The 15,135-nt window shown below is 34.4% G+C and overlaps 1 protein-coding gene and 1 non-coding gene across 2 annotated transcripts in view; both read right to left on the bottom strand.

Moving 5' to 3' along the window:
* The window catches only part of LOC145268999 (putative RNA-binding protein 19), an 87,401-nt gene that overhangs the window by 48,171 nt on the left and 24,095 nt on the right, over window positions 1–15,135 (bottom strand). Inside the window, exons 6-9 of the mRNA XM_080124623.1 lie at window positions 12,020–12,069; window positions 10,207–10,269; window positions 2,952–3,030; window positions 1,062–1,133 (exon numbers count right to left, since the gene is read on the bottom strand). Coding sequence (XP_079980749.1) covers window positions 1,062–1,133; window positions 2,952–3,030; window positions 10,207–10,269; window positions 12,020–12,069 — 264 coding nt within the window. The remainder of the gene's footprint in view (window positions 1–1,061; window positions 1,134–2,951; window positions 3,031–10,206; window positions 10,270–12,019; window positions 12,070–15,135) is intronic.
* Trnah-aug (transfer RNA histidin (anticodon AUG)) lies at window positions 10,517–10,589 on the bottom strand. Its single transcript has one exon. It is a non-coding gene; the product is annotated as a tRNA-His (tRNA).

Genomic DNA, 15,135 nt, shown 5'->3' with positions numbered 1-15,135 from the left:
ATAATTAATAAGTATAATTAAGAAAGGTTTTAATTCTCGTTAATATCAAAAAAACAAATCTATTGCAGTTATATAGGAAAATAACACAATAAAATTACAAATGAATACCATCAAGCATTAATTTTTTACAGACTGTTTAAAAAGTAGTTCTGCAAATTAGGCAGATATATGAATGGCTATGGGTGTTTTGTCAGTATCATATAAACAGTATTTCAAGCTATTGTGTTATTGATTTAAATAACATTAAACCGTTTTGATAGTAATATGGGAGTGATGAAAGAAAAAGACATTTGTATTTATTTAAATAAAACATTTAAAAATAAAGAATGTAACTCTGTTTTTGTCCATTACAGACTTACTTTCTTTTGTTGAAAAAAATAAAATAAAATTTAGAAAAAATAAACACAATAGTTTCAAAATAAAGAAAAAAGTCAATGCAAAATAAAATTGTAAGTAAATGCAGTACAGGGTAACCCCAGATAGGGACAACTAATATATGTATATATATATATATATATATATATATATATATATATATATATGCAAGAGGTTATTCATTCAATGACAAGTTAGGCTGGTACGGTCATGAGGAATGTTCATCCTCCTGGATAGACCATTGTAGAAGTATGGACTTCTTGAATCACAGGAAGTTTGGCTAGTCAAGAAAAAATTGCAGACAAGTAATTAGACAAAACTATACAAAGTGAAATATTGAGTCAGTTGAAGTTGGAAGACTGAGAGGTGAACTTAGGAAATGTTAAAATACACCTGACCCCTTAACAAAGGAAAAGTGACAGTAAATGTATATAAGAGAGTGTGGGGAAAGATAATGAATCATAGTTAAGTGGTTAACAATATTGACTGAAAAGCTAGGTGTGTCAAGTTTGAATCGTGATTGTTCCACATAAACACTTTCATTACACCCGCACTTGACCTTGAGTCTAACTTCATGGAAAGGGACAAATAAAATATCACATAAATATTTGATATCTGATTTGCAGCTGACAATACATTTTAAAAGATGAAGAATGCATAAGTATAAAAAGTTAAATTTTACTTACTAATAAATCCTTCATGTTTTTCCAGAGCTTTTTTGACATCATCTTTTGAATAGAATTCCACAAAAGCAATTCCTGCAAAGAAAAAAAATCAATTACAATAGAACCCCAGGATACGGCATGAATTCATTCCAAGGTTGGGGCCGTAAGGTGAAATCGCCATATGGCGGGGCCTAAACAAATTTTATACAGTGTATATTAATAATTAGTAACAAAATACAGTGCAGTATATAATACACATGTATATAATCAAATAACATTATAAATAATACCGTAAGGCGGGGCAAATACCAGGGTCCAGAAAAACATCATATTCCACATTGTAACCAGAAAAAAAATGTATCCTAGAGCCACTATATCCTGGGGTTCTACTATACAATAAACTTAAAAATGATTGCATTGACTGAAGCTTTAGAACACAAATCATATTGGATAGCTTTTTGAACAACACAATGAGAAAATGGAAGTTTATAAACAGCATGTGCCTAGTAAAGACCAAACAGGGCATAACAGTAACAGACCCTAATTTTTCCAACGATTCTGGCATATGGTGGAATTATCATTTATAATCATCATCAATAGATATTTTAAAATCAATATTATATAAAGGAAAGTTATCTATGTGACCTAGTAAAAAGTAAAAAACTACATAAGACACAAAACTGATAATGTTCTTTTTCACCATTGCTCTGGACATTTTTTTATATTCATTCTTTTGAGAATTAGGAGTAGAATTACTAGGTCTACATGTTTAAATACCATGGAGTAATTTGTCATCAATTTTTTTTAGTGAAAGAAAGAAAAGGAGGTTGATAGAGAGTGAGAGAGGAGGTTTGATAGAGAGAAGGGACAGTGATAGAAACTGGGGTGAGAGAGGGAGATAGAGGAGAGATATAAAAGAGGGTAGTGTGGTTGTTTAGTTGTTTTATGGCGTATCAACCTTTTTGGGGTTATTTAATGCTGAATTCAGTAATTTTCAAAAAAACGTTTTTATGCTACAAGGAATTTACATTTTCAAATATTCATGAATATTGTTTGGTTTTATTATTTTCTAGTGGAAAATTGTTGCTTTTGACTTTGAAAAACGTGATTGAGTTTTGAAAAGATAAAGGAAAAAATAATAACATGCATTTTAGGTCATGAAATCAGTATCTTAAGACAGCCTGATCTAGTAGCACTAGCAATAAGAGAGGAGAAAAAAGATAGGTATGGGGATAGAGTGAGAAAGATAGCGAATGGGATGGAGTGAGAAGTTTTAAAAGAAAGATGTTACACAAACGTCTTAACTCTTTTATTTCATTGTTCAAATCCCCCGAGCAACACCAGGTAACTCTGTTAGTAAGAACTACGATAAATAGATTTTAAATATTAACTCATTCTGGAAAACAGTCAATCGAGATCAAAAGTTGTTAAATATAAATTTAGATAATATATATTATATAAACAAATAACTTGTCATCAGTAAAATTACATACACAAAATAATGGATACAAGTATAAGCTTTATCCTCGAGTGGTTACCATAAGCAGTGATCCATCAGTAAAAAAAAAAAAGTATTTGATTGGTTTTAATAGATTGCAAATACATGTTGAGTTTAATAAACTAATACAACTCAAGGCCTATTTATAAAAACTTTCTTCACCATTTGATGAAAAATACCGAAATATACATGTCTTTATTCAATTAGTTTTGTCTTATTTTTATTTGGTTTTATTGTTAATATTTAATTTTTTTATTTCTACTATAGTGCTCGTATATGTTGATGTCCTTAGTTTTATTAGCGTGTTAGTAGTACTATTATTATTGTTTTATATAGTGGAATGTGTTGGCAAAGAGCAAGGGAGGGAAGCATGGATCGTGAAAAGTTTTTTTGTTTAACATTAACATACTCACCTAACATTCTATGATTTGGTCCATGTGGAATGTTTACTACCTTTACTTTTAAAGGATGGAAAAATTCTGTTAGAGTAACCTGGATGTCAAGAAAGAAAAAAAAAGTAATTGAAAATTTTAACTTGTTAACTTCACAAAAGAGGTTATTTTTTTGGTTGAATTGATTTTTCTTTATGTTTGTTTGTGAAGAGCCTAGTGTCACATTGCTTGATCAATCATCAAACTTGATCAAAATATTAATTTAATTTTAGAATATCTAGGTCAAAGGTCGTAGAAAAGGCAACAGTTACACTTTTGACAATGACTTTGATTCTGCATGTCTATTAGCATGTCATAGCTCTCTACTCAGTCCATATTGCAACCAATGAAGTCCAGCATTTTATATGACCTTGACCTTTGAAAAGTTAGTGCTTAATCAAATGGACACTTATGACGGCAATTAAAAGAAAAGTAAATACAGAAAAGTCTTATGATGTATGTACGAATCATGGAATGAATATGAAATATTCTAAAAATCACATAATTTGATCAAGTTTTTTTTTTTAAGAAAATATTTTCAAATTAGGAAAACATTTTTTTAGAAGGATCATTTTATATAAATAAAAAAACAAAATTTGAAGAATATTAAAATGGTTTCTAAATTTTTGAGATGATGATTGGGTACTCATATTATTTGGATTCTTCAGATTACTGTTCTCATCTTGAGTGTCATTTTCACGTTTCAGTCGATGTAACCTAAGTAATTCGCCATTGTATTTTTTAGTCACCCACACTGAGAATTAAACCTTTAACTTTCAGGAGAATATCATTTTTACAATTGATTTTTTCAAGTATTATAACCACTGAACCATGGGTAAAAGTGATGTTGAAGGGTTAATTCTCAATGTGGCTGATCAAATTACTTAGGACCTTTATCCAGTCATGGCTGCCAAAAAAAAAAGAAGAGCATGCTAACCCTATAAAGGGATCTGTTTGAAATTCCGTCCAAATTGTCGAGTTCAAAAAGATACACCTGAAGAAGGTTGGAAGTTACATCAACCAAAATGTTGTGGAAATGACATTCAAGATGAAAACAAGTTTGAAGAATCCAAATAATACGAATATTAAAATAGCTTTGGCCTTCACTTATCGATAAAAAAAATGGCAAATTTATTTCTCGAAAATAGAATAAAAAATAACTACTTAATCAATTTTTAAAATAAACCATATTCGATCCATTACAAGTAGGTACACAATAAAAGTTTTTCTTCAGTTTTGTTTATCGCCATAATTGCCAATCTGAATCATGGTTAAAATTTAGATGGAATTTCAACTTCCAATTTTTCCAAATTTGATGTCTAGATCTGATGTTCTTTGATAACAGTAGCCACCATGCAATATTTAAGCCAAAGCAGATAGTTTTTTGAGTTATCAACATTTCCATAGCATAGCTATGGGAATTTTATTTATTTTTTTTTTTTATTACATTTTTCACCCCAAACAAGGCAAATTGCCACTTTGGTGTAGGGGGCTACTATCCGGGGCAACAACTACTGGGGTGCTATGTAGGGATTTGGGCAGCAAGATGTCGGTTCACGTTACACTTGAACTTCTGCACGTCAGTACAGTTGGGGAAGCAGGGACCTGGAATGGAATTCCAGAGTCTAGCGGTTCTGGGGAAGAAACTATTGGAGTAAAAAGATCTTTTACATCTAGGGATCTCTACAGTGTGGGGGTGGGATTTAGCAGCCTGTCGGGTTTGTCGAGGGTGCTCACGTAGTGGGGGCACAAGTGATTGCAGTTCGTCAGAGCATTCACCACTAAAATACTTGTAGAAAAGGCAGAGGGATGCAACATTTCGTCGATGGGACAGAGGCTGAAGCTTAGATGCCAGTTCAGGGCCTATCAGGTTTGCGACTCTCTTTTGGACCTTGTCAAGGAGCGAGAGACTAGTAGCAGATGCACCAGCCCAGATGTGGCAGCAATACTCCATACATGGGCGAATGGTGGCCTTATAGAGGTACAGGATACTTTCGGGTGTTAGTAGTTTTCTAGCACGGTAGAGAGAGCCCACCTTTCTTGCAGTGGCCCTGGCAATGCCTTCAATGTAATTGTTCCAACTCATGTTTCCTGTGAATGTTAAGCCAAGGAGTTTGAAAGATGGACTCTCAGATAAAGAGTCGTCGGTCATTGCTATGGGTGGTAGAGAGGGTTTCTTGTAATTATTGAATGAAACTAGTTTAGTCTTGGCAGCATTGAACGCGACCAACCACTTTTGACCCCATTCCACTACAGATTGGAGGTCTTCCTCTAGTGTTTCTGCCATTTCTTTAGAAATGTGTTCATTCGTCTTCCTGTCGTGCCTGCCATAGAGTGTAGTGTCATCAGCATATATACCCATCTCAGAGGCAATGTTGTCGGGGAGGTCATTTATGAATATCAGGAACAATAGAGGTCCAAGGATAGAACCCTGGGGCACCCCCGCATTTATATCATATTGTTTAGATGTACGACCGTCGAGGACAACCTGGATTTTTCTCTTGTCCAAGAAGGATTTAATTATGTTAAGTATTCTACCAGTGATACCGTATGATCTGATTTTCCTGAGGAGACCCTCATGCCATACCCTGTCAAAAGCCTTAGATATATCTAGAGCTACCGCTCTGCCCTCCCCAGCTTTGTCCAGTGAATGGTATATACGTTCAGAGATCACAGTTAGGATGTCTGCTGTGGAACGGGCTTGTCTAAATCCATATTGTTTGTCAGTCAGTAGTTTAGCATCTGTAAGATGATGGACTAGAGCATGGTTAATTATGGTCTCAAATATTTTGGCAAAAAGTGGGAGGAGGCTAATGGGGCGATAATTTGATGGGTCTGTCCTTTCGCCAGAATTCTTGAATACTGGTACAACAGAAGCAGTTTTCCAACAGCCCGGAAAGCAAGCTTCATTAAGGCATTTGTTGTAGAGTTTGGAGAGAACTGGAGCTACTTCGGCTGAGCACTTTTTTAATAGCACAGCTGGGATAAGATCGGGTCCACAAGCTTTTGAAGTGTCAAGGTTTTTTATGATAGCATGCACCTGGGCAGGGGTGGTTTTCAGATCGTCTAGCGTGGCGTCTGTCCGCATAGGAAAGTCAGGTAGTGGGTGGTTGGAAGGGTCCAGTGTGGAGTTGGAGGCAAACCGACTGGCAAGCATGTTAGCCTTGTCGGTTGCTGAGGAGACAACTTCGTGATTGTTGGTTAGTGGGGGAATTGTGGATTGCCCATTATTTACTACACTGTTGTAGATTTTCCAGAAGTCTCGAGTTCCTAGTTTTTGTGCTTCGATGCGCTTTTTAGTTGTTTCCGTAAATTCTCTCTTAGCTGTCGCTATTTCTTTCTTAACGTTATTTCTAGCTTCTATATACTTCAGTCTGTTTGAACTGGACTTACGGCCAAGGATGGAATACTGTTGCCATATCTGGGCAGGAGCTGCCAAAAACAGCCTATCATGCCTTGACAGAGTACAAAATAGACTTCGTGGTTTAGTGGGGGATGCCCTTTTCTCTACCCTGCAACCCCTCTCCCACAGAAGAGACGTTGCGAGCCTATCCTTGTTTTATCGTTATTTTCATGGCAGGTGCTCGTCTGAACTCTAATCCCTGGTCCCCCCTCGCCAATCTTTCACGAAAAACACCCGTCTAGCTGAATCCACTGTGAAAAATTTCCCCCACTCTATATCTGTGCCTAAATCAAAACGCGGATTTCATGAGCAAAGCTTCTTTCTTAGAACTGCACGCCTGTGGAACTCTGTTCCGTCTGCCTGCTTCCCTCCGGACTACAACTTGGATGTCTTCAAGTCTAATGTTAACAAATTCCTAATGAACCGCCCCCCCTAATTAAACACTTCATAAAATCTCCTCACTAACGTGATGTACTTACAATAACCCTTATCCCTGAGTGGCTTCCGGGCCTTGATAAGTGGTGATCACTGTGTAAAAAAAAAAAAAAAAAAACCTACGGTATGCATGCTGCTTTTGAGCAATGGCAGTTGCACAAGTCGACGTAAACCATTGGGGAGAGTGGGGCTTACTATAGAATTTCCGCATGGGAACATGCGCTTCGATTGCGGTTTTGAACCAGTCAGTGGTCTCGTTTGCACATTGTTCAGTTGGGAGAGAGAAAATATTTCTCCATGAGGCATCTCTAATTAGTTCCCTGATGGCTTCCCAGTCAGCCTTTTTATAATATCTCGTTGTTTTGAGCACTGGCTCTTCAGTTTTGGCTCTAGAGTCAAGGGCGATTTCAACTATTATCACTGCATGATCAGCGTTCCCGAGTGGGCTGTGGGCCTTCGTTATGCAATCATCGGGAACTGTGGTCAAAAACAGATCTAGAAGTGATGCGTGTTGTTCTTCCTGGTCAGGTTTGGAAACGTAACAATTTGTGATAGGGAGTGAGATATAGTGAAACTATGAGTTGTGCTGCCCGCTGCATCTGTGTAAGTAGAGAATCCGAGCCAGTTTTTGTGGTGGACATTGAAGTCACCAAATACATGTATTTGTGCGCTAGTGTCGAGGGACAGTGCCGTGTCTATGCTGTCAGATACTTTGTTTATTATGGAGCAGTCCTGAGTCGAGGGAGAGCGGTAGAGAAAATAATAGTAGCTAATATTGTGTTGCATGATTAGTCTAAAGCACAAAGGCTTGATCATCCAATTCTAGGTTTGTTTCTCTAGTCAAGGGAAGGGTATTACGAATGTAAACTCCAAGTCCGTGCATGTGTCTGTCGGAGTCCTTACGGCAGAGTGGGAGATATCCAGGCATGTTAAAGTGGTTAGAGGGAATGGAGGAGTGTAGGTTAGTCTCACTTAGTGCTAAGATATCCGGGGTATTTGTTAATAGAAATGCTTCAACATCAGCTAAGTTAGTTCTAAGCCCACGGATATTTGTGAATGAGAGCCTCAAGGGAGGAGGCAAGTTTAATTTGTTTGTCCCTAATCCTGATTTAAGCTTATTTTTAGATTGTACTGTCGTCATATTTTTTTAAGAGTTTCGGTTTAGGTAAGGGGGAGCTAAACAAGAGGTTATGCAGAGCTTCAGACATGCATCACAAGTAGACCATCAGCTGACCTTTCTCCAATTAGGATTGTGGCCTCAGGAAAGCCCACTGGGAATGAGTGCAGGGTCCCTTTCCATGCGCGCCATGGCACTACAAACAACCCGATATTATTCAACTGTTGATGGAGCAGCCGCTCTAAGCGCTACCAAAGAGTTAGGGCCCCTGTACTACCAGTCGGGAACAGCAGCCAGGAACTGTCAATCCGGTACCCTCAACCCATTAGAAGAAGATCAACCCAATCTAATTGCTCAGGCATGTCTCATACTCAAGCACTCCCAAATGTTCAGTTTTAGGGATGGGGCGTGTTGGGAATGGGGAAAAAACGGCGTTCGTTGCCCTAGCCAGGAAACAAGATCTACCGCTGGGTGTTTCTGTCGAATCTTCTCCATATTGTTTATACAATATGGAGAAGTAAGGTTCAGATTTTGGCTCATCCTTACATTGCCAGACAAAGGTATGAAATTTCACAATAGACTTATGTTCTTGTATTAACTTTAATAAAGATTATATTTTGTTTGTCAGATTTTTACATTTTCACACTGCTTTTAGGAAGGATATTAGTACTGTTTTTTGTTTTTTAAACAATTCTTTCATATTGCTTGTGCTGTGGGATGATTCAAATAAGATTTTAGTTGGAGTTTAAGTTAGGTGATTCAGATCTTATGAGAAAAAGATCATTTAAGATTTATACAATCATACACAAGTATTTTTAGGACATAAATGAACAAACAGGATTTAAAATAATGTAGAATTAGGAATGACACAACTTCATCATTTTTTTTTTAAATTTTTTTCTATGCTTTTAATGTTTTTTTTCTGACTTTCTGTTTTATCCAATTCCTTTTATTTTGTTAACATGTGCTATTGCAATATTTTTTATATAAAAGGAGGGTATGATCACCGAAAGTTGGAAGGTTCTACTTATAGACACTGGCGATAGGAACTGACTGACAAATCAAATGGAGTCACGTTCTGCTAGCAACCAATCAGAAACCAGAATTGCTTCATAAAAATATTGAATCTTTTAGTATTCCAGCAGATAATTTTCTTCATGTCAACGTAATAAAGATCTTTTGCTCTTTAACTGCAAAATAATAAAGTTTCAATTCAAGATGCATTGTGCAACATGTTTTGTTGGTACATGTGGATCGCAGATGCTGCAGGTGATATATGGTGAGTCAAAGGATGAAGGAGTGGAGGCACAGAGAACTGAAAATATTTTGGTTCTGAGCTTGACCACCCAGGCGATATTCTGTTTGAAACAATAAATGCCCCATTGAATGTCAAAATCATTTAATTTTTTCTTTCTTTCTTTTTTTTCTATCCAACTTGTCTTTTATTCTTTTTATTCTATAAACAAGTCTTCTTTTTTCCTTTCTTTCGTTTCTATCCAATCTGTTTGATAGAAAAGAAATAGAGACAAAAATCTTTTTTCCAGAGTCAGAGTTCTTTTCCAAGGTTGGGGAAAGTAACACTGGGATCGGGCTTTGTGAGAAAAACAATGTTCAGGCTATCTGCAGATAATGGAGACAGACTATCTCTGATGGACATCTCAAATAGCCATCATGGGGGAGAGAGGTAACGGTCAGACAATGATCACCAATAAATGGTCAGGGGTAAAGAGACCTCAGAAGAGGAGCAAGAATGGTAGGAGTTGATTTTAGTGAGAATTACCAGGCACTTGAGCCAGTACACCTCTCTGGGAGAACTTGGCTGAAGGACTATATCAAGGGACCTTGTTGGTTTCAATCTGGTCAGATAAAACATCTGCTTCTGCAGGACCGAAAGAGTGAGTGCCACCTGTAACCTTCAAGAAATAAATATGTTATTAGAGTTGTGGTTTTTGTCTTGTTTGGGATTCAAATTCTTTGTTGCAGTACTGACAGAGTTGAACAATCACCTTGGAAGAGTACAGTGAGTGAAACCAGTGTATTGAACAACAAGAACATGTTCACAATTTTATTTACTTTGAATTTATTCTTTTACCACACATTTTTGATTTTCACATAACGGGGAAATGAGGAAATTGGAATTTTATGATCATAATTTAGTATGTCCCTTACCCCTTCCCATCAGGGCGAGTATTTAAAAGAATGTTGCTTGTTTACAAAGTTGAAATATAATTGATGACCATGAAATAAAGTATTTATTAATGAACAAAAATAAATATACTTACACTGTGATATCGACCAACCAAACCTTTCACTCGTACCGAATACCGGATAGGTGCAGGCTCCGCCTAAAAACAAAAAAAAAATTTTTTTTTTTTTTTTTTTTTTTAAATTTAAAAAAAATTAAATTGCTTGCAAATTACATTTAATACTAGGGGTTGCGTACACTCAACATCGTCTTACCATCAACGCTTACCTTGTGAACTTGAGTATGGGAAATTCCCATATGTAAACAAAATCCCTGAAAAAACAAAAATACCCTAACTCAGGGTAAGGATAATGAGTAAACGGATAAAATGATGATTAAAATTATTACGAACTTGCCAGGATTCGAACCTGGAATCTTCTGATCCATAGTCAGACGTGTTATCCATTGCACCACAAGTCCTGTCCATATGCCGAAAGATGTTACCGCGACTGTAAATTCCGTTGACATGCTAAATTCCGTTGACATAGGCAGATAACTTTTTCAACAATTGCACGAAATGGCCCAAAAACCCTTATTTCGGACTTTGTGTGTGACTCGGCGTTGTTCCTTACAAACCATATATAGATAAAGACAATTTAGGGACTTACACCTTTCAGAGAAAATAAGAATTTTTCAATTTGGTGCATCAGTTTGAAAGTTTTATTAATATATATATATATATATATATATATATATATATATATATATACACACACATAAATAAATAAACATTTAGAATTTTATTAATATTATAGATTACTAACTTATTAATAGTATAGATAACTAAGTAGATACACATCCTCCAGTGTCAAGTTATTAATAAAAACAATAGTAATTCATAGTAATAATGATTATTATAATTAATAACAAATAAAGAATAAGTTTAGCATGGCTGTTATGCTCAAACCATGTTCGTTACAGTTCAAACCTCACCCAGACCCCCACACCGTCTGGTACTGTCAAAAAGGAACAAACAAACAATAATATAAATAAATCCGACCCATTTTTGTTTTTTGTTTTTTTTTTCATTTTTAGCAAAAGTCATTTATTACCATTACTTTCCAACAATGTCTACGTCTTGTTTTTTTTTTTTTAACTGTTTATTTCGTCTACCATGAAATTAACAACTCCCTGCCATCTTGACACCAGCTCAAAAGTCTCTTGCCACAACCACAGGGCCACACGTCCATCACACCCGGTCGTGTTTTTCTTTATCTCTGCCAACCACATGGAGTCCTTTTTTTTTCTTTTTTTGTGACGCACACTTGCTAATTTGCATAGTGCTCAAACGGCTGCTGCTGCTATGTTCATACGCACGCACATAAGGTTACAATCCTAATCTTTTTAGCTAATCTCTTCTCATTGTCTTAGTTGGTAGGGACTGGGAGCAGTCTACAGTATCACACATCGATACACCTTTAAACTACTAATTATGTTGTCACATCTGTGAACCAGCAAAAATTACTAAAAACTTGAGCAAATATTCAACTTTTTCTTTGATAGAAATAAACCATTGTTTATCACAACATCACAACTGCCATTTGAATTTGTTCTTGTGAAACTTTAACAGAGGTTAAATTTAAGCAAAATAAGATCATTTCAAAGGAAGACTACCACCAGCAAGTACAGTAGTGCATCACAAACAGAGTTACCTGTTGGCTGACAGCAAGGTTTTGTGATTTTGTTAGGTATAAAAGCACTGCCGAACCATCAGTTACCAGAAAATGCATTTGTAGTATTATTTGCAATCATTGGACAATAATGTCTACCTCCTTAACAATACATAAGTAAGCAGGTTATAAATTCATTTGATTATTTAAAACACAAAAATCAAAAAACTTATCTCTTACCTTCTTGTTGTAACTAATACTCTGATAATCATCACAGTCAGCATCTGCATCTGAAAAGTAAATAAGTCGTCTATTATAATAATAAAATATCTTAAGGTTTGTAACATCGGTTTGAATAGGTGACAGAGGCACTTTTCAAAAAATCTTAATGTTTTGTATTGATATTAAAAGTGATTTTCTGAAATTTACCAAACAATTTGACATAAAATAAAAAAAACTGGTGATATTTGAACTTCTAACTTTACATGAATTTCAATTGAAAAACAGTTTTGTTCATTTTTTCGTAAAACTGCATAATTGTGAAATAAGCACATATATATAACCATATATAATCAAAAATGAAGATCTATGTTGAAACTAAAAAGCAACTTCAAAAAGGCACAAAATAACATATTTCCTTGCCAATTGAGTCAGAGATGGCTTCATGGCCAGGTTTGAATCTTTCGACCGGCTGTAATCATGACAACCTGCACTAATGATTCCCAAAAGGATGAAACACTAGGGTCTGTAGGTATTTAAAAATTATTATAGCAATAATTATGTCAGCCTCTTTAAGAACCTGGTTCTTACTGTTGAGCACTTTTAAGTTGAAATGCAAGTCAGTCACTTAGCCTAACAATTAAAGAATTAAAGACTGCAAATTATAATTTACAATAATTTATTGTTCGACAGGATACTCAAAAAGAAATAATTGTCCTCTTTTACAACAAGTTCCATTTCCTATTTTTGTTATATTCAGCTTCTTTATTTTGTTGGGATTATTATATAAATATTAATATTTATATTCGCTTTAAGCTTACAGGAGGTTTTGGCTTCTAAACTAAATTTTTATTTCTTGATTTTTTATATATATATATATATATATATATAATTATTTTTTACTACTAGTAGGGTGACCCAACGTTGCCCAGAATTGAATGATGATCAACGAATGTTTCACTCCCATATTGTTATTGTCATTGAAATCGATTAAATAGTCCATTTTTCAATCAAATCAATTGATGCTCTAATTTGAATCCCATCGTGATGCACCTAGAGGAAGCTTTACATGCCTCTCTTACTGACTAATAATACACAATATTTTGTAGTCTACATTGCACTGTAGAAAACCTACTGTTGATTTTATAAAAAAAAAATGTATATATAATGGCTTGCATTAAAGTTTAAAATTCAAAATCAAATATCATGCTTCAATTGTGCTCTAAACAGAAACATTCATTTCAAACGCGCTCATCATATCAAAGAACCTGCTGTTGATTTTATATGCCAGGCATTACTGGTTGCGCAGAGATAATGGCTTGAATTTAAGTTTAAAATGAAAAAGTCAAGTATCATGGTGCAATTCTGTTTTAAACAGAAACAGTCATTTCAAATGCATCCCTGTCATATAAAAGAACCTACTGTTGATTTTATATGTTGGGCCTTTCAGTTTGTGTGGTAATAAAACTTCTCAAATGCACTTGTGATGTTAGTTTGTGTAAGATGTTAACTTTGGTCAAAATCCTGTTCCTTCTTTCATTGGATTATTTCAATTATTGATTATTAATATTTATTGAAGACATTCTGACATAAAACCTATCTACGAACACTGCCAGGTATATAAAGTACCTTCATGTGAAATTTCATAAAAATTGACCCAGCTGTTTTCAAGTTCATAGAAACGAACACAGACATACAAAGTTTGTTTTATATAATAGAGTAGAGATATATACTCGCAGGCCACCCAGCATTGCCCGGCTGTAAAATACGCTTAAATATATTTTAATTTATGCAGATTTCATATTTATTATTATAGAATCAATTCTCTATTGATTATTATATTGCACCAAATATAATAGTGATTTCAAAAATTAAAAAAAGAAATATATATTTCCCGATTTCGAATCTCATTAGATTCAGTCACTCTGCGATGATGAAACACGTGTCAGTGGATAATTATAAAAAAAAACAATATGTGAGGGTACCAAGTTGGTTAAAGGGAAAATTATTCCCAATTCGTATTTAGGCAAAAATGCACTTTCGTAAATAATTGAATTCATTCAAATCATATCGCAAAAACAAAAATAACATCTATATATATATATATATATATATATATATATATATATATATATATATATATATATATATATATATATATATAGAGAGAGAGAGAGAGAGAGAGAGAGAGGTTATTTTCGTTTTTGTTATTTTTTATATATATATATATATATATATGATGAGAATAATGGAAATAGTATTCCAACGAAATAGAGAAATAAAAAAAGGAATAAACCAAATTATGTGTTCATCAACGTTTTGTCTTTATTTCAAGACTTCCTCTGGATGAATGAAATTAAGAAAATGAAACACCAGTATCTGAAAATATGTTTTTGATGTAATGAAATGTATGACACTGTTCCATTTCAGAAACGAAAAAGTCATTGGAAATTCAAAAAAAAGAAAGGGTATTAAAAAATAAATTTTCCTCTCTTTCACAACGCTAAAGTAATCAGCCTTAACATATAAATGCATATTTACGCATCTGTACAAGACGTTTGACTTATATCTGCCAAGTTCCATTTCCTTTGATTTTGACTCGTAAGCAACTATTTTTACCAGCTAAAAACCAAATCGAATTTGTTCCACAGGTCCAAATCCCCTATATATCAAGTTTCAATATGTAGACTAAAAATTGACAGAATAGTTTGGTAGAGACAGTTCCTCACACAGACAAACACGGTCACATATATATATTTGTGTTGGGATGATTAATCAGAATCAGAAAAATTTTAGCTTAATTTTTTATTCTAAAAACGATTCTTTTACTTCACTTATTTATTTTTGTCTAAAACTGAATTTTCTATTGTGTATGTTATGCTGGCCAAAGTAAAAAAACATATATGAAAATCTCACAATTAGTCTATTAAAACGTTGATAAAGGGAAAACATTAAGTTTATCAAATTAAAAATGAAATTATATCTACATTTCAAAGTAGATTAGGATTCTCCTCCCACCCACCACCACCCCACCCCACAAAAAATAAAAATTAAATTCTATTTTTAAGTGATTTTAGAATTGAAATCAATAATTGTATTTGGATTGGGAATAGAGAAAAGAATTAGCAATCAGGGAA

The sequence above is a fragment of the Euprymna scolopes genome, chromosome 1, assembly GCF_053919585.1.
Source record: "Euprymna scolopes isolate OS-2025 chromosome 1, ASM5391958v1, whole genome shotgun sequence".
Lineage (NCBI taxonomy): Eukaryota > Metazoa > Mollusca > Cephalopoda > Sepiida > Sepiolidae > Euprymna > Euprymna scolopes.
The sequence above is the reverse complement of the archived record's forward strand: the minus strand, read 5'-3'. Positions and strand labels throughout refer to the sequence as shown.